Below are 21,216 nucleotides of genomic sequence, written 5' to 3' on the forward strand. Positions count from 1 at the left end.
GATGGCAGTTAAGTGTTCGCGCTAGGAATTCACCTCTTCCTACCCGTTGCTTACCCCCACCTCGCGCCTCCCGTCCCCTCATGTTCTTTTTTCACCGTCTCGCTCTCCTCCCCCTCCCATCTTTAGCCTCCTCCCTCTGAGTGACTTGCCTCTCCGATCCAGCGGGATTCTCCAGAGTGCACGTCGTGCTTAGCAAGTGCGCTGCTCTTTCGTCCGGCTCCTGAACTCTCGCATCCCTCTCTGCCTCCTTTTCTTTCTCGCCATTCTCCTTCCCCTCATCGTTTGATAAGTGCTGGCTCAGTTAATGTATTTCGCTATGTCTTGAGCTAACCGGTGTCTTAGTTGCGTGTGTTTTTAATTGCTTGCCTTTAACCTGACGATACCGTCGCTTGTGTATTCGTTTTCCGGATTTCACATAAAGTATCAGCTGTTCGGCGACTTACACCTATAATCAAATGTGATTGAGCTGGGAAGAATTTTGGAGCAGAGGAACTGAAGTTAATACTGTCGTCGCCAGAGGACGCGTATTGTGATTGAGCGTCACTTTAAAGTTGCCAATTGGGATTGGATTCTCTCATGTGTTTGAAGTATGCCATCATCCTTAAATATTTGTAAGTAGTGGATTTTTTAGGCACGAACCGATGGAAGTTTAGTCTCAAGGAATGTGAAACCTTATCAGACCCACTGATAGTAGGACATTACCTGCTCTGTTTCTGCGCCTTTCTTGGAATTCTCGACCGTAATAGAGGAATATGAATGCTTAGAACTCTATTCAGACTCGTTAGCTTAAGTTTGAAACACCGTGTGTTTTCATCTGTAATCGGTACAGTTGGTAATTTGGCTATTCACAATGGTGGCAATGGGCTTAGGTGATTGTGCTGTTGTGTGGGTGTGGCAAAAAACGCCGAATAGTGCCGTGATCTCGGGCGATTTCGATGGCGTCAGCAATGGCGAAGGTGGAAGTTGGGTGCCGTTGCGTCTTTCAGCGGTGCGCCTCTTGAGCCCTGGGGGTGGTCCCCCTACCAAAGAACATTGGGATTCCGTCGTTCAATTTGTTCGGCTTGCCGCAGCCCATCGTCTCATGTTACTTCCTCCACAAATTGATTCCACTCCCTCCTCCATCGTATCCGATGACGGACTCCTACCTGTTAAACCATCTATTGTTCACAGTTCTGGTGATAGTGGGTTCTCCGATAGTGTTACCCATAACGTGGAACCAGAAAAAAACAGTCATCAGTTTACATCTAAAGAAGAAGTTGTTAGCCATGCAAACGAAATTTCACCGTCTGGGAGTTTATCGAGCGATGCTGGAGCGGAATGTCCGGCCAGGAAGTGGTCCCCTTGCCTCAGGGCTAGAGCTCCTTCGTTGGACGACGGCTCCGAGGTGCGTAAGAGGGCCGAGGGTGCCAGGCGGCACTCCATCGGCGGAGCCCTTTTGGAAACAAAGGCACGATCGGAGTCGTTGGGCCTGCACACGAGCATTGCATCAGCGGAAGCTTCTGGAAGCATGCTCGGAGGATGGTGGCCAAGGTCCACCGATTCTTCCGCGGGTTCCAGAATGGAGACATTCGGGGGCGGTGGCGTCTTCGGTGGATGGCGGAAGCCAGTGAGAGGGAGGAAGTCCGCCCCAAGGCTGGGCGGCGGCAGGCGGACAATTTCGCGAGGAGATTGCCTCCGCGAAGAAACAGGTGGCAGCGTGGAGTGGCAAGGGAACTCGTCGTCGAATGCCAAAACGCCGGTCTCTCCTCTACGCGACACGGCTTGCGCAGTTGTGGGTTGCGGCTGCAGGCTGTCCTTACGTCAATCCTCGCCGCCGAGCACTCCGGATGGTGCCGTAGAAGGCGAAGAGTGGCAGAAACGTTTAGAGGAGGCCCTTGGGCAGAGGGTTTCCAGCGACTCACAGCCCTTGACCTCAGGGCCTTACGCCCAACCGCCATCAACTCCTCCCTCGCGCTCTGCGCCCGCATCTGAGCCGAGTTCGTCCAGGAGGTGCAGTCGAGAGGAATGGTGGGAAAGACTCGAGGATGTCCTGAAACACCGTCCGGAGGGAGAAGGAGACGGAAAAGACGAATCTCGAGATTCTACTGGCAGTGGAAGGAAACTGAGCACTGGTTCTACCTCGTCTAATCCTTATTGCTTGCTTTCTTCTTTGGAGTGAGTCTCAGGATCTTTATTTTCCGACGTATATCATCTTTTCTTGTTATTGATATGACCGCCTTTGTTTTATGTACAGATAACGGCAATGGATAACTTTCGTACTCACTATTGCTCTGAACGATTCACAACTTTGTAAACCTTATCCTGAGTTCATCAAAATCAGACGGTACCTCTTATATCCATTGGAGTGAATGTTATTTATAACTTGAATTTATTTTCGGGCGTCTAAATTCTTGGTCATTTAGTAGTGTAAAGTGTAATAGCATGCATGGGATAGAAATATTGAGGCGTTCAATTAATGCGGATGATATCATGATTATTTCGGCGTTGCAGATCTTTTTTCCCATTAAGTAGATTTTACACTTTCCAAGTCCAACAGTGAAGTAGGAATAAGCTAACATTCCCTTTAACGATTTATGAACTTACATGTTATAGTAAACCTCTAGTAAATTCTCGAGCTTTGAAGTCCTAAGTCTTTTCTCGGTTTTTTAGTGTATATTTCAAATGTAATCAATATTAATGTATACATTATGTCTTAATCTTAAAATCAGTCTTCATTGACGTTTGATGCCCATAATCGTGTCCTAGGATCTAAAGATCCTGAGGCTTTGACAGCTATAATCAGTGCATTCAGAGTGACTTGCGACTATCCATTCTGCTGATATATCCTGTGTTTGAATCACGAAATAGTAATACAGTCGTACTTCTTAGTACATATCTAAGACCTTATTTATATATAATTACCCAAATTTTACCTCTGTGGATTAAACCGCCCGAGTGGTGAAGATTTCAAATGCATCGAATGTCCTTCGAATATTCTCCCATCGTGTAATAACACGGCATTTATCCCCATCTGTCGCTTTAAATTAATATTTTTGCTCTACCTTTTCAGGTATACTTCGTCTCAATTTTTTTTGCTGTTTAAGTTGTCTCGTATTTTAAAGATGTGAAATCAAAATTTTATGCTCTTACATTTTCATATTTAAATCATAAGCGTATTTAGTGTTTGTTCTTGAAAAACCACTTCAGTCGTACACCTCGAAAGTCACGTCATCAGACTATTTCATGATAATCACCTAATTACCTGCATATCGTGTACTTCAGAAACGCTTAAACATCCATAGCGGACGGTATGTCTGAGAAGTTAAGTATGAGCTGTAACACGAAATAGGTATTGTTTAGGCTAGTAAAGTTGCAATATTCAGACGCTCCTAGGTGAAAATCTCCAATAGCACGTAAGGTTTAAGAAATTACTGAACCTGTAGTTGTCTCTATACTGTAAAACACATACACTGCATATGATCATGTGGGAATACTGACTTCTCTTTCCATATTTTACTCGGAATAGGAGCAGGTCATTCATATTGTCTTTAGGAGCTTGCCTTTTATTATGAGCTCATTCTAGTTTTTTGATAGGCATAAATCGCCATAGTTGTTGGTGAGATTGTTCATCTGTCAGTAGGTGTCAGTATGTCTGATCTTCTGCTCTTGAGGTTCTTCACTTTAAAGTATATCACTCGCGACTCCTAAGGACTTGGAAACAACTTCCAAATCCCTTATTTTCGTCCCCGTTGTGTTGAGAGATAAAGATAAAATCTTAAATTACAATTCAAACATTTAACTTTTACCTTTGTGAAACTAGACCGCTTGAATTGTAATTGAGTGTTTTTCCCTGCAGGTTTGATGCATAAGGCAAATAGAAACCATCTCCTTACCAACATGTAGGTTTTAATGAAGGTTTCATATGATATTCAAATATATATCTTAAAGTCAACTGAATCCTCAGCGAAGGTTTATTATTAAAGCGAAACGTAGATGAAGTGGTGTTTTCCATTTGAACATCAGACCAAAAGTCCAGAAAAAATATTCAATTCAATCATTAAATAGAAAATCTAATTATTAAAGCGTTTATGAAATAAAAGTTCAGTATGCATTAAGTTTTACAGCAAAAAATGAAGTCATGTTAAAGGTTTCCTGTAATAGAATTTGAGAATTGACCGCTCCCTCTAATGCGGAAGAAGGAAACATTCAACGATTTTTACCTTACGTCTAGATTAGCTGTAATTTTGGTGTGTCGGTGATGTTAACTTTGTTTGTAGAACCAGCCTTCGGAATAATACATAGGAGAACGACTGGATGTAATCTTAGTTCTTTATGAGGCACCTCTCCCATCTATTAAATACGAAGATTCGTACGAATTATATACAGCACAATGCTTCAGAATCTAAATTCAGTGTCTGTTTTAGTGTTACCAGTGGCCTCGGTTTACACGAGGTGCCTTGATTATCTTCTTCTGCCAAAGCATGTGTTAATCAAGGTAATCAAAGATGGAAGGAAGGTATAATTTAATTTTTATTTTAATTGAATTATTGCATCCACATAATTGTCTTTTATCTCATGATATTGCCTTGAAAGAGTTATTTTTTATCTGTGGGTTTTTAACTTTGGCCATGAATAAAATCGGTGCTCTCGGTAGAGGAATGGTAGCGAAATATCTGCTTTAGCTAGAAAATCGTCACTTCTACTTAATGTTTGCTGTTGCGTATGTTTCCCCGGTATTCTAGAGTTCTATAGAATGCTATTTTCTTAACATCCGGTTTCAGTTATTCCATTGTGAATCAATGTTCAAAGGTTTGAACGGGACAATGAGGAATCAAAGCAATGAACGGATGGTAGGAGGGCGAAGATGACGAACTAAAAAATAACTGCAGAAAGGACGAGTAACGGTCCGTCTAACCTGGATTTCTTATGAATGTACACAGTGTAATGTACTGCTTGGAAAGATAAATATGAGTAGAATGAAAGGACGTTTTCAGAGTTTTCAGGAATTTAGAAGATATATCGGCTTAGTGTTTTCCCAAAGGTGTGAACGTTAAAATTAACTGTTTCCTTTTACCCGTGCTTTCGCTTGGCGTAAGCGTGACTGGGTAGTAGTGCGTGATTCTGGCCGTTTACTTTGACATTTTCCGTTCAGTACATGCAATAGTGAGTGTAAAGCTGATTACTGAACCATCGAATTTTTTACATTCCAAACGGTTTCTAATGCTCTAATATTTTTCCTATTTTGTGGTATGGTATTTTTTTCCTTGGGCACTTCGGATGCCCTTGGAATTCACGTTCATGTTTTGGATGTACTAGCTTCTGGCGTGCGAAATTGGGGTGCAAGGTTGTTTTTCAAATATTACTCAGCCTCTTAATTTCGTGCGTAGTGGTATGTCCAAGCGGAGCAGGATCAGCAACCATTCCTTGTTGTCTTTTTCTTTGACTAATTGGTTTTGTATGCCTGAGTTAACATGTTTCATTGTTTTTACTTTTATTTTGTTCCTTGCAACTGCTGCTAATATATATTTCCAAGCATTCATTGGCACACGATAATCACTATTGGCCGCTTTATGTGCAGATTTTTATTTTAAGCTCTTGCTTGCAAAGGAATAGGTTAAAATAAATGTGTCGTGTTAAGTTATTTTCCAACCAGAGATGTCATTCTTTACCACTGACTGGTCAGTGTGCAAAACACCGTCCTTCATTTTATTTTGAAGTATCCTCTGTTATATTATTAAATATAGTCTGCATAATTGGAAAGTATTGGCAAATGGTTGATGAATACCACCAAAGCAGTTCGATTCGAAAGAATTTCCGATTTCCATGATCGTGCACATGGCAGGTGGTTATTGGTTAAATCGGAAACACTTTGCGCTGTTAATCTAATGAGTCTGTTTTGTAATAAATAGATATTTTTCAAAAGATTTTGTGCCCATCATGGCCGAATTACTCTTACGAATCGCGAGTTTTACTCGTTAAAACTATCCGTTAAACGAATTTTAAATAAATTAATGTATTTAATTAATATTTAATTTAACTCCTCGGGTCAGATTAATGCTTGCGCTCCAAATTATTTTAAAAGGCAATCATGGACGCTTAGTCAAATTGATTTTTGGATTTGGAACTGATACCGTCGAATGTGCTCATCTACTCATGAAGCAACTGTAGAGATGGTTTACGCTGGTTTTTGTGGATCATGGAAAATAAATGGTATTACGAACTGCGCCCTGTTCTTCTCACAGCGGCATAATTTTTTATGTGGTTGTTCAGAGGCTTTGTAAAACCATATTTGTGATTCTAGGAAAACTCATTCGTTTGTGAGGGTTTTTAATGAATAAATTCCTGTCAGGTGGTGTCCAATCAGGTGGTGGCCATGATTACTTTGGGTGTACAGTTAATTCAACCGCCATCAGCATTACATAGTCACATTTCTTAATTGTCCTTCGCGTAGGCAGCTCTGAAGGATGAATGCCTAATGCATTCTGAGGCAGAGGTTGAGGTAAACGGGACAGCTGCATTCTAAATTTGTTAGTTGTGACGCAAGTCATTGAATCATGGTTGCTCTTTTTTTCTTATTGAGTTTCTGATCTATTTTTATGTGCACTAATAGATATTTCCCAAGCCTGTTTTGAAGAAAGTGTTATTTATTTCTGCAACATCGATTGTTAGGTAAATCTATGAAGGCATATTAGTCGACGTGTGTTTCGTTTTCTAATTGAAAGGCCTCTCTCATCAGCGGGTGTTGCCTGTGTTTCTTGTTCCGTGATGAACCTTAACGGGTCGTCTTATACAGTACTACAACTTACGTGGGAAGCTTGAAACCCATGGAACGAACACAGGGTTCAGAAACGTTTCGTTTAGTCGGGGATATTTGACCGAACTATGAGGAACAGAGAGATCTTTGCCTTTGTATAATTTTTCAGTCTTGGCAATTTTCAATGACAATTTGTGTCATTGATCTATTTTAGTTACGGCTGCTTTTTTTAGATATTTTACTCGGGAATAATAGGACATGAATGAAGTGAACTGTACTGATTGTGAGGTTACACTTTACTGAGGTCATGTAAAAGCATCAATGATTCATGAACATAAATTATAGGTTCAATTCATTTTCAGTTTTGTTAGTTATTATTTCGTAAAACTCAACTTGAATTATGTTAGGTGACTAATCTCATTCAAGTTCAGTTCTCTGGTTTATTTGTTAAATGAAATCTATGCACCTCCCTACCACTTCGTTGGTGACTTGAATTTGGTGAAGATACAGGCAGATAGCCTGCAACAATAATAATGGAATTTGTTTCGTAATTTTGAAAATTTAATTATAAATTATCAGATATCACCTTCTTTCCTCTCATCGGTGACAAGGTATGTGAGTTTTATTGTTCCCTGTTTTAACGATCGAGCTACACTGTCGTAATCACTCAATGGTTAAATTAACGTGGTACTTCTCTAAAATTTGTGAAATAGTTTCTCAAAATTTTGTGGTGAGGGTCACAAATAGGCAGCTTTCACTGTTGGTGTATCTCCAAATAATCGTAGGGTTCTAGGCATCTGAGAACCATTAATTAAGGTGGAAATTTTATGAGGACAACTTAAATAGACTTTCAAATACTGATTCCGGAAGCTATCTTGAGCAAGGCTGAACAGTGGCTTCTTTTTCGTGTAGCTTCTAGAATCGTTTTAGGAATGCTGATTGGCTTACTTACCCCACCACGATGTTTTCTTTTGGAATAATTTTCTCGTCGTTCATTTCCGAAGTACTTCACTATTAATTCTGTTACCCATGAAGGCTGGTGCTAAAGGCTTTTTATTCAGCCTCACTTTCATGACTTTTGGAAATGTTCATACAAGTGTATTATATTTAGTAGAAATGGTCGCACGTTGCGGCTTTTTGAAGCATTTCCTTATATTGTTTGTTTTCAAGGCCGTAGAGTTCTGATCCTCATGTTCTATATTACATCGGTATTATTATTTGAAGTGACTCAACAGTTTCATTAATCAGTATTTAATCGCTCACTCAGTGTACGTATTTTTAGTTTCCTAAAGTGTTAGCTATGCTGCTAGCAGAGTACCCTGATAGCAAGTAGCGCTTGGCTAAAATAAGGATTATTAATACCGTATCAAACGAAGGAAACTTTCCGACCATAGGCAATTTTAATAGGTTATTGTATTAAAAAGCTTCTTAATCTTCTAAGATAGCTTAACTTTAATTGACTTGTTACTTTACCAAAGAATTTATTGAATAGGGTGGTTTCCTATTTTTTTAATTGCCGAAATCGATAGATTATCTCCTGGAGTACGTATTTCACGAATTTAGATTAAAAAATGACAATATCTAATTTTCGCGATTAAATGAAAAGTGAATATTTTCAAGCGCGCGAAAACGCGACGGCTAGGTATGAATGCTGGGAATAGCTGGGAAAAAGAAAGAAAAAGTGAAAAATGCGTTGACGTCATTCTGGTTCCGGCTGCCGCTGTGTGAGGCCACCTTGGTGCGAGGCTATAAGCGCGGCTACGATGCAGGCTGCTAGCCGAGTACCCTGCTAGCAAGTAGCGCTTGACTTAAAAAAGGTTTATTATTACCGTATCAAAAAAAGGAAACTTTCCGACCGTAGGCAATTTTAATAGGTAATTATTAAGAAATGTTTCCCTTAGCTCTGTGCCACATGCATACATTGGTAGCTCAGACTATGTAAAACTCCTGACTGCTGGTATAGCATCTAGGTCCATGTCACATCACGTGGAGTGGCATCGCATGGGCGCCAATCTGTCCTTTTTCAAATGAGCTTAACATTGACCATTAACATTCGTCTTAACTTGCATTTCTAAAACCAAATAATTTGTTTACTATGAATACACCAATGTTGGGTAACGAATCGCAATCAATGCCTTTCGTTTTCTTTGATGAAGGAAACTACCCTAATATAATATTGGCATCGCCGCTCCGCGGGAGCTTTCATTTCGGTGCTAGCTACATAAACTTGAAAGCTAATTTTATACACCATTCAATAATAAATTTGGAATAAATTCATAGTTAGTATTAACGCTCGATACTTCCTAAAAAAACATTTTTTCATTTTAATGCAAGCCTCAGCAGAAACTATTCTTTAATCTAGTATCTATTTTCCCGGTACCCTAATCACGACTACGCTTAATACGTACTAACTACGTTACCAGTGCAGGAATTTTTTCTCGCCATGTTTATATTGAGTTTGCCTCAGTTAATTCATGTGAAGTTTTATTCTCATTCCATTATTGAATTCTTCAGTGTGACCGCTCACGGCTTCGATTGGATCCGAATGGTTACCAACTAACATGGCTATCTCCAACAATGTTTTTAACTTTCTCTTACTGAAATTAAAATTATTGATATAACTGCATTCTTTAATCAATTATGTGACAGAAGATAAATCTTAAAATTATTTCATAGAGCTTACCCCTCGATCAAATTGCCTTCCAGTTGAAAGTAGTAGGGAGTACATTGCTGGGCCTTCTGTAGAGCTTCGATTATCCGTACTTATGAAGGAGAAATCTCTAACGGATTTGTAATCGTAAGAAAAAATCCGTAAATACATTTTTCTTAGAAATTTTTACGTTGATTTATATGTTAATCTCTCTCTACATATTTGCCCACTCGATTGAAAAACTGCTTGTTTTTATTGAGGAATGATCGGAAAAAGGGATAGCAGATGGTAGGAATGGACGCTGAGGGATTGTTTGTTGCGACTGGCAAGGGGAATGATTGGCGGAATCGAATCAGAAGTTGCATTTGTTAATTTTTTCACCGCCACCACCATGCAATGCGATCATGGCTCTGTCGTGGTTTGAGAGGATGCGTTCAATTATTGCGCGGTGACAGAAATAATATTCCGGACACCACGGCATCTGTAGTTTTCCCGAAACCCTTCACGTACCCGAAAAGCAGCTACTGCATTCGGGGTTCAGTGATACCGCGGTTTCGGCGGTTAACTGGTCGCTACCTTACGCATCACCGTGGTCGAATTTCGGGATTATGAGGGCAAAATGATATTGATAATGTTGGAATATTAAATAATTAATTGTAAGGAAACATTGAAAAATATTTTTTCAATGTTTTCCATGCTTATGGCAAATTAGCAGAATGTTTGAATTATCAATTTTTAAAATGCACTGCGACATAAAATAGAAATTATCCGTGTAAATAGTTACTGAATGTGCACAACCTACATATAGATAAAAATAACACAAATAAAAAAATCGTTTGTCTACTTTAAATCAATGTGAAAATTAATAGGTATGTACAATTAGAATTTAAACTTTTCCACACCCAGTTATAGTCAGTAATCAGGGAACTGTTTATGTTCCTCTCCCGGAAAGTGCCATTATTACTCAAATTTTTAAAGTTCGTGTTAGTTATCGAAAGGAAACTTTAACGTAGAAATGGTATTTATGGTAAATATGTTAGGTACCCTCCTAGCTCCTTTTCTGTGGGAGGTCGTATAAATATTTCAACTGAAGGATATACGTCTTTTCTAATTGACACCAAGGTAATGGATGTGAATAGGTTAAGTTACCTACAGGATTCGCAAAATAAAATTGTATCTGAAAAAAAATGCAATTTTCGGAATTTTGGCTCTCAATCATGGCATGGTGTTACTGTGGGTCAGAGTAAATAAGCCCTAAACAAAGGAAATTTCTTTTGATTACAATTATATTGCAATGCACCATGAAATAATATAATTTTTCGAAAATTTATTTATCATTATTTTGAAAGATTGCTTACGAATACTAACTAACTATCAGCCATGGTACTGTAGTTGTCGTTGGCTCTCGCGACCTATGTCACTGGAGTGCTATTCGTGTAATAGATAAAATTGTGAACACATTAACAAATGTGTAAGGGGCGACTGGAGCATTATCACTCAAGTTGCGGATGAAAGCTCAGACGATATAGCTTCTAAAAACGTTTTCAATTTCACAAAGAGGAAACCTCTACTATTATGTGATACCAAAACCTCAACTTGAAAACGTTATGATTTTTCTTCGCTCACATCCTATGGTCGAATTCAAAGTAGCTTTCATTAAAAGCTCTGGATCTAAAGTAATGTAGAGCATTGAGACTTCTTCGTCATTTCTATGGCTCCATAGTGTAGATTCGTTGTTGATCGATTCGAGGGAAACGTAAATAAATTCTTTTTCGTTTTGACTGTGAACAACACTCCTTGGTTATCACGTCGTTGATGAACACGTGTGGATTTAAAAAAATCGTAAATACACTCGGATAACGTAGAATTTCATCCCGGCGTATAATTTGAAGGAATAATTCTCGAATAAAACAAAATACCGAAAAGAATTTGGCTCCAGATTATACCCCCTAAGACGTTGGCAGACGCAGCCGTTGAAACGTTGGGATTAATTACCCTAAACCGCATCCGGTTGGAAACCCGAAAATTATTCCTTCACACACTAACGACGTCACCAATGGATAACGGCCTAACTTGTGTTAGTTCTATCATGCTAAGAACGATGAGCTACTATCATTGCGACATAGTCTGTCATTGAAGATTCCGCAGGGTGGTACGCACTTCTCCTAGCAATGACATTATCTTAGTGTTGGTTTTGCCTACTGCTCTTAGCCAAATAACTGAGGAATGTGCTGCATCAAACTTATTTGTGAAACCTAGGGCAACTCTTTTTCTCCAGCAAATCTTTTGGAATAAAAATTAATGGTTATTTGCTAGTACACAACAGTGATCGATATCACGCGGATGGATCCAGGTCGCCATGCAGTGGTGGATACGGGATAAGGAGAAGGGGGGAGGGGTCCGAACAAAGTTACCATTTTTATCACCTTAGCCCCTCTCTGGATCCGCCGCTGATCTCGCGTATAACGTTACAAGATTTTGCAAAAGTTAGTGCCAAATTTACTTTTTGTATTAATCTGACCATTTTACTTAAGTATTACTTGGAAGTCACTTTATCTTGAAAAGATGGCGATGACGGAAAAGACGATATCGCAATAATCACGCAGTATGGCTGGTGGTTCAACCAATGTCGTTCATTTTTTATATCGCTGTACGTCCATGTTTTAATAAAATATATTTAAAACTATGTTTAACGTTGATTAAATTTCATTGTTATTATATAATTGTCCCGACCGAGACCGAACTACGAAATCGACTAAGTGTGCCACGCGTAATGCTAGGAAACCGGAAATAGTTGCCCGCGATCGTTCTTTGCAGCATGCAACCATGGATGCGTCTTGGAAATCAGGATTCTTCACCCTCGTTCCTTAGCGATCGGGAGGTTGAACATCTAAGGGTTCAAAACCCTCAAAAACGTTTCGGTGCTTACTTCCTTGTAAAATTGAATCCTTGAACATGAATGCCCTCTCCAAATTAACTCCCCCGGAAACTGTTTCCCCGGCCAAGGTCATGAGTGCCGTGTTGGTATATAGTTTACTGACCTTACTATGAAAATAAGTGTTGGGTCGCAACGCTTTTTAATCAAATCTCAGATTCGATTCCATTGGACGAAAACGCTTTGAGTGCTCCTATATTAGAATAGGCGTGTCTGCGTCTGGTGATGGATCCGATAGAAGTTCTGGTAGTAGTTTTTATTTTGGCCATGTTTCCATTCACCTGTTTGTGGGAGTCTCATACCCTCAGTCATTCAGCTATTCTATTTCGATCTTTTTTAAGAACGATCCTCTTAACCTGTCCGTTTACGTTTTGTTCTCGTTCTAATGTTAGTGGCTGCCAAGAAGTGCTTGAGGTCGTGTGGGGGGTTCCATGAAGGACCTCTGGCAAAAACGCCCTTAGAAATCAAAACACAATTATCATAAGGAAATATCGTATCGGTTACGATGACACTTTGTAAAATTGTGTGAAGTAATTAACTAAACCCACGATCACCAGTAAAATTCTCTAACGAGTTCTGACGTTTAAGTCAGCCAGCGTTCAACGGTAACCGCGTGCTAATTCATCATATTTCATAGCATATTCTTCTTTAATGATTGATGGAACGAAGTAGCTCTCAGTTCCTTTTTACGAATACATTAGACGGCAGTCTGTTTGCCAAAATTTTGCAACGTGTTTGAATGTTTGCCCTTCGTCTTGCTACCTCAAGTTAGTATGCAGGAAGTGTTTTGCTACTACATTTGCGGAAATCTTTATCCGTAGATCATGTTGCATCTTATCTCCCACCCGTCTCCCGGATTCGGGGCGGCGCCTGACCGAGAATTTTTCACGCCACCTCAGTGGTGCCTTTTCCCATCCTCCTTGCAGAGGTGTAATAGTCAAGGTAAACTGGTCCCACAGGTCTCCTACCAGCGTTGCCATGCGGGCAGTTAGCCGCTGGGCTTATAAAGAAAAATGCTGGTGGGAAAATGAGAGAAAAAAAAGTTCACGAGGGTGGAATGAAAATCTTCCCGAGAGCGCGGCTTCGCGCGAAGAACTTTCCCCGGCATTAATTTCTTCTGCCGGCTTCATCTTCGGTTGCCGCGCGGCGGACGCCACCGCACACTCTCGCCCCCGCTCCCCTCTGTCGAGTCGAGAGGAAGGCGGTGGTGTGTCCGGGGAGGAGGTGTTCTGGGCTGGTTAGCTCGGCGTCGAGAGGCGCCTCGTGGCTGACGAAGAGGGAAGTGGATTCCAATTTTGGGGCTCGACTTTTCGTCCCACATTGGTGATCCGGTTGCCGCCTGAGTCGGTCGCGCGGATCGTAGCCGACTTCTCCACCGGCGCGGTTGACCCAGCGCCCGGGGGAAAAGGACTGTCTCGATAGGGAAAGACAACTAGTCGCGTGTCGGTGCGGCTGGATATAAATAGAATTGCGGGTGAGGCCCCCTCGTCTGCGTTAAAGCCTGACACCAAGTTCTCCTTCCGCGCGCCCGGCAATCTTATCAAGGCGCGTTGTTCAATTCCACCCTCATTTTCGATTTTCCGAATCACGTGATTTTGAAGTAATGTCGTGCGAATGGTAAAAAGTTGGAAAGGAGAAGAGCGCGTTTCGAAAGTAGCTATAAAAATCATTTTATTTTTACTGTGAAGTGATGCAATTGAATATTTGAAGGATTTGAACTTTATTTTCGTGACATTTTGAAGTGGATTGCAAGTTGGGCGAGGATTTGAAATAATTATAAGAAAGAAATTTAGCTGATGGGAAATATCATCGTTGAGATGCATAAAATCATTCCAGGATTAATGACACTCGATAATGGAAAAAATCATATGATGAATGTTTATTTTTGTATTTCTGAGAAGTGGTTTACTAGGTATTGGTATCAAATGAATTGTGCATACACTGTGTCTACGATGGAGTCATAAACTAAAACCATATATTTCGTATTAAATAGCAGACAGAGATTTGTGCATAGCAGCCTGTAATTAGATTATGTTAAGCTTGTATCAGAGAAGCTTTGAAACAGGGAAGTGGGACATTGGGGCTGCCCACAAGGGGGGTGTATGGGTCTCAAGTTGTGTCATTGAAATAATGAGGGGTAGTTAAATTTTGTGAGGATTGGAAAATAAAGAAATATTCTCTGAATATGTTATCTGTTGATACTAATTTATGTACAGATTATTTTCATGAATTTTAAATGTGAAGTGTAGTATACTTAACCAGGTCTCTTGGTGGGCACAACCTTAATAAATTAGGTGACAAATTTTAACTCCGAGTATGTAGCTGTGTTGGGTGTGGAGTATTCGAAAGTGAGGGTAAGGATTACTCAGGAAGTTAATTGGATTGAATGTGCCATCATCATTGATGGAGTGGCCACTCATGTGGGACTTCATTCAGTTTTGTTTTGCATTTTATATTAAAAAGGTTTGGACTTCAGTCTTACATAGTGCTACGAGAGAAAGAAATACATAATCATAGCATCACTCACTCACTCAATCCTTTTCCCCAAAGGTTGGTTTGGATAGTTTAGAGTAGTGCCCATATGAGACTCGGATAGAGGTGTGTTTAGTTCACACATTGATAGTAAGACAGCCTGTTCATGGTGTCCTCGAATGTATCACAAGGGTTTTTGTTTGGGGTATCCCAAGCCTTATGACCTTGATTTGAGTTCAACATCTTTTGATTAATAGCCAAGTACTCCACCCACTATACCACCATTCTCCCTGAAGTATGAATCGTAAAATGAAAGCTTTTTTGAGAGCTTTTGTTTGAATGATCTCATAAATCTGATGTAGGCAATATTGATGACATTGTGGAAAAGCATTGATGGGAACTGTACACATTAATTAGACAAAGCATTTCTGAGTAGAAACTAAAAAAAAGTTAAGTCTGTGATAAGGAGACTGCTAATGAGGAAAAAGGGGAAAAATTTATGTGGAATGAATCAAGAATGCATGCGGATCTAACATGCCTAAACAACTCCATTCTTTGCTACTAATATGCAAAGTAAAATATTAAAATAAAAAATTGAATTTACAAGAAGAAAATATTTTGTTCCCTTAAATATATAATAGTTAAATGAGGGGAAAAATATCTTTTTTGTCCTCGTCTTGTGCTCCCTTGCCTCAATTAATGAAATGTGCCCGTTTCTTTCGAAGATTTCTCTCAGCTACACTTGCTGTGGTGCCAAGAGATGATAACACGTTGTTCTATTTTCTCTAATTTTTGTCAGTCTTATTTTTGATTGATTTAATGTAAGTGCAACACCAATATCTTCCGAGAGAAGTTTTGCATTACCAGAATTGCCTAGGAGAAATTTTCCAATATCATTCATCTGCTCTCAATCTCAGTTTCTTAATGACATTTTAACGTTAACACTCCAATACCTCACATAAGACTTCAAACTTTTCCTTTATTTAGAGTGTGATATTTTTTGGCCTCAACATTGTTAAGGTGTAGGGTATCGGGTAGTACATTTCTTATCCATCTTATTATTAGAGGCTTTGACTCACAAACACAAATTTCAAATGCAGCCTTGTTTCTCTACTTCTTAATATTCCTCAAACAGTATTATTTTCTGGTTTTGGACAAATTATAATGTCATAAAGGCATTTCTCTTTCTTTCCATTGTGAGAGGTTCTTTTTGAAGGTCAAATGAGACCAATTGGTTTAAATCGATTTATCATATTAAAAAGTCGCTTCATTCGCAAATTCACTTCCTCACAAATTAGGAGGAGGCATCAAATTCAAAATATGTTTCTTACATTCTGGCAGTAACTCGGAAAAAAGATGGGGATTTGCATCCACTGTAAAAAAATGGCTTATGAGGTGTGAGAAAGTAGAGTTTCTACTAAGAAAGGTGGCTTAAAAAGTTTACAATAAAAGGTATATTGTATATTCTATATATTTAATTATGCGTTTATATAAGAAAAATAGTTATCCTTGTGCAAATATTTGAAATACCATATTGTAATAATGAATGCAATCAGCAAGAGAACAAAAAACTGAATGCAAAGAAATTTTACTTCTCATGTGTGCTAGCACCAGACCTATGTAAAAAGTTTAAGATGGTAGCCCCATAACTATACAATAAGGGGTACCTATATATTCCATAATTATTTAAGTATGTCCTAATGTAATATATTAAATGTAAATGGAATAAAGTTATATATTATTATTATTATTATTATTATTATTAATTAGCTAAAGTTAATGGGCTGTATATACAAGCATAGTCTAAAGATTTTTTTTACATTAGTTTACATTTGTGAGCTTAAGTAATACAACTTCTCAGTACAAGATCTCATTGATCTGATTTAAAATTTGTTTCGTATTACGGTGCTGGTTCTCTTGGGTTTAGGAATGTTGTTACTTATATTAATTATGATTCGATTCATGATGGCTGACAGTGATTTTTGAAATATTTAATTTTACCTTTTAATTCTTTTAGGTGGTACTTTGGAAAGATCAAGAGGATTGAAGCTGAAAAGAAACTACTGCTTCCTGAGAATGACCATGGAGCCTTTCTTATACGAGACTCGGAAAGCCGTCGAAATGATTATTCTCTATCAGGTGAGGCAATGAATGGTTTTTGAAAAGTTGATTTCCTTGAAATTTAATGATTAAATGGTCTCTTAGATAGATATTTGCTAAATGAATAAGTTATTGCAGATGAATAAGTTTTTAGTGTTTATCAGTCTATAGTTAAAATATTCAGTTTCTGCTATTGGTACTTGCTGCCTGTTCTCACCTTTGAAGGTGTTACTTTTATGTAAAAACATATCAAGCATGAAGACAAGAGACTTGGTTGGTTATAAAGGATAGTCTAAACCAGTAAATATGTAGAGCATTATTCCCATTTCATTTGTGAAATACAAACACCTATTATGGCTCTAATGGGATTTGTTGCTAACTTGGAAACTAAATTTGGATTGCAACTGCTCAGAGAAATGTTTATTTTTAAAGGTTCAGGGTGTGACAAAGGCACAAACAAGCTCATTGGCTCACATTTCCCTTGAAAAAGGTGATGAGTTGAAGGGCAAATGATGAAGGAAAATAGATGTTCATATTGATTTTTTTTGTGGTGTGGTGTGTCCAGTGAAACCTGCCATAATCAAATTTGAGTTAAGCAAATAACATTTATTATTATATTTTTGCAAGGGGACTGCATAGAGGAGGTCCAATTCCACCCCATAGAAGGCTGATTTCTGTTGTCACTTTGGTTGCATTTTAATCTGTTTTCAAAAATGTTCGCGGCGCAGTGATGAGTGCAATGCAATCCACTTTTATCCAATGTTTTGCGGAAAAATGTTCGTCATTTTCGAGGATTAGCATTAAAAGTTATAGATTTGATAGATCACATCAACTTGTGTATAAATTTTGGTTGATACCCCTAGTTATACCTAATTTCTCCGGGAAACCTGGATATATTTGTCCGTCAGTGACACAAGTGGTGACTTTTTTAAACCCATTTAAATGAGCGGTGGGTGACACCACTTTTAGAGGACAACTATTCATGTATTTTCGATTGTTTTTCATCATCACAGTTATTATTACGGAAGCACACTACTGACAATGGGTAGTATATTGTTAGCCTCCTTGTATTGAAGCACTAGCGCCATTAGATAAGCTCCGTGTCTAGGCGATGGCGAGCGTTCGCCTCACAACATTCGTGAGGGCTAGCAGTAAAAGGCCCAAACATGCATAATTACCGCAAAATCATCACGTGATTCTATGAGCAACAACGTTACAAAGTGCTGGATAGTTCAAGTATAGGGAACGATTAAGTTTCATTTAACTGCCACAATGATGTTTTACCTCGATGAAATGCATCTGGAATAAGCTTACGACTGTTCTGTGATCAAGGTTTAGCGCATGCTCATCCTGGGAGTTATACATCCAGTACGATATCGGCTTCTCGGTTTACTCATTATAAGTGCAAACACAAGAACTCGTTATAGGCATGGGCTAACAAACACGAAAAAAACTCACTAAAGGATATACTCACTATAGGACGGACTTGTTATGAAAGACTTCTGCTGTAATAACTCACTACATTATTAGGCTTAATGATAATTGTTGCAAACACCATAAATTCTCACTATTTACATTTTATATTCTTTATTGACAGAATAACATAAATTAGGATTAAAAACTGCTACCACATTTACTAGGGATGTGCAAGTAGTACTTTTTGATCTCGAGTCGAGTATGGCAACTGTGAACCAGGCAGTACAGCTATGCGTGCTCCAACATTAATAACAACAACAACAATTTTTTATAGTTTAATAAACCAAATTAATTAAATATTGAGACTTAGCAACCATAAGCAAATGAAATTACATTCACCAACCTTGAGGATGAGCCCCAAGTTGGAGCTTGAAATGTTGGCTAAAATGGAGAATTTAACCCAGTGAGAATCCCAAGAAAAGTTTACCCATTTTTCCTCTACTCTCGTGAATTTTCTATTCTGAATGCTTAGCTTGATGTAAAAAGGAAAAGATAGTGAGGAACATTAATGCAAATTGTGTCCAAATTATTAGATGGATGAAAATTAATGTCTTAAGCAGTTCAATAACCACTATTGAAATGAATGAACCTGTTGTAATAGGTCGTCAATTTAATTAATATATACATCCAAACTGCTCAGAAGAGCCCTCAGTAAAGGCTTATGCACAATTATACTAAAGATTATTTACAAAAACGAATCATGCTATATTTGATCATTTCAAATTCTCATGCAGAAAAACCAATTGTTCTACATGCTCAGGCAACAGGTTTTAATGTCTCCACTATCTTTAGGCATATCTTAAGTTTCCTAGCTCTGACTCGGTGCTTCAACCCAAGGATTGTTTATAGCTCATGCTTATTTGAGCCACAAACATGTAGATTCACCCATTCAGAGAAGGCGACCAATTCCTTTCCCTGGGTACATCACAACATGAGCAGTTTATTTTGGAATCGATTCAAGGGTACAAACTGAGGACACTTCACTCATTGTCCAAACACTCTTTCTACTAGGACTCCATGTTGCAGCTTAAGTTATTTTGAAAAAATAAAATTTGAGCAAAACAAAGACCATGCGATTTTTATATAATTATCTCATTGAATAATTTTTAATTTTCTGGAATTTTTTTAAATTCAATGCATGGATTGGGCTTCGAATTGATAATTTCACTAGAATTATTGTTGAACTAGTACCAGTAAAATAACTAAAATGTTGGTCTCTCAATAATGTTAATTTTTAATCATATTTTCTATGCCCAGAGACTTGTTCTAATAATCATAATTTCCTATTCCAGTTCGTGATGGTGATACTGTGAAACATTATCGTATAAGACAGTTGGATGAAGGAGGTTTCTTTATTGCCCGCCGCACCACATTCCGAACCTTGCAAGAATTAGTGGAGCACTATAGTAAAGATGCTGATGGTTTATGTGTTAATCTTCGAAAGCCATGTGTTCAGGTATGATGACTTGAATTTTTTTGCATCCCTTATTTTGCTAAGCCTCTTATCAATTGCAATTTTTACCCAAGGATATTTTATTTACATTAATATTTAGTTGATTTATTTTTTTCTTCAAGTTTGAGTGATTTTTGTGTGGTTACATATCAGATCAGTTTTGAAATACGTATTCACTGGTTGATTAGGTTATAATATGCTTATTTTTGATTGCCTGAACATATACTTTTTGCACTTCTATTGTTTTTATAGGCTCTCTTCCCAAATATTTTGCTTGCTGTTTTTACCTAGGAATTAATTCAATTATTTTAGGATTTCCTTTCCTCCTGATGGTACTTGATGGAGGATTTACATTATTATTTTATTTACAAGTTTTGGTTTTTAATATAACCTTTGCCCTGAAGAGTTGTTCTTGATTGACTTTTCTTTCCCCTTTGTAGTGAAGTTTAGAGTCCATCGGAATGAAGGTCCTTCGTTATAATCATACAGTTTTGTCTGAACAATTTAGGCATACATAAGCTGTCTTATTAAAATTTAATTAATTCACCAAATTTATCAAAGCAGTGATGAAATAATATTTCCCTCAATGGATGTTGGAATTCAAATAATCCTAATTTTAATTTTATGAAATTTTTTAAGAGCACTTCAGTATTTGCAAGTTCTTCTTTTGCACTCACTTTTTGAAATAATCTTTTTGTGATCTAATCATTATGATAATAGAACTTAACATCATGATATCCTTCAGTATGTGACTCCTTAAAATTAATGTCATATGGTCGTAGCCATCTTTCAACCCCATATCTTTTTCCTTTCATTGCTTCCCTTGTGGATGATGATAACTTGGGTAAATTTTACGGTAACGGTTTTATTTGCATACATTCGTGAGCTCATTGTTCCCCAGCTTTTTTGTCCTTCATCAAATTGTTCAATTATTACCTCCCTGCGTGCTTCTCCTTTAAATATGTGGTCAAGTTCTGTTATTTTGATGGTCTATTTAAGAATGCAGAGTTAAATTTTATTACAAAAACCAAAATGGCTAATGAAAATGGATAGCAATTCTAAGGATGCACTGAGAAGTGCATTTAAGTCACCTTCGGTCATTATACACTTGTTATGTCTCTTACGTTCTCCATCAAAGTATACTAGAAGGAGATTTATAATGAACAGTATTGCATTATGAATGGGAAATAGTAGTCTCTTCAAATTACATGGTATTTATCTCCTTATAATATATAGATGTGTTTGTAATATTTTCCTTGTCTTGTCTGTGGTATGGGTTTTGTGGTAAATTTAAATAATTTCAGTTTTGTTAAGCAGTTTGCACATTTGATTTATGGTTAATTTATGCAAGTACAGAATATGGGAATGCTGGCTTTCATTTGCATGAAAAATTTTTG

The 21,216-nt window shown here is 38.1% G+C and overlaps 1 protein-coding gene across 2 annotated transcripts in view; it reads left to right on the forward strand.

Moving 5' to 3' along the window:
• Window positions 1–21,216, forward strand: part of LOC124158018 (tyrosine-protein kinase Src42A) — a 75,780-nt gene that overhangs the window by 43,561 nt on the left and 11,003 nt on the right. The window contains exons 1-3 of one of the 2 annotated variants that reach the window (XM_046533166.1): window positions 164–2,154; window positions 16,808–16,929; window positions 19,659–19,822. In XM_046533166.1, coding sequence (XP_046389122.1) covers window positions 851–2,154; window positions 16,808–16,929; window positions 19,659–19,822 — 1,590 coding nt within the window. In that variant the 5' untranslated portion in view covers window positions 164–850. Of the gene's footprint in view, window positions 1–163; window positions 2,155–16,807; window positions 16,930–19,658; window positions 19,823–21,216 lie in introns of those variants that run through there. The other variant, XM_046533171.1, reaches the window with a different exon arrangement.

Source organism: Ischnura elegans, chromosome 1, assembly GCF_921293095.1.
Source record: "Ischnura elegans chromosome 1, ioIscEleg1.1, whole genome shotgun sequence".
Taxonomy (NCBI): domain Eukaryota; kingdom Metazoa; phylum Arthropoda; class Insecta; order Odonata; family Coenagrionidae; genus Ischnura; species Ischnura elegans.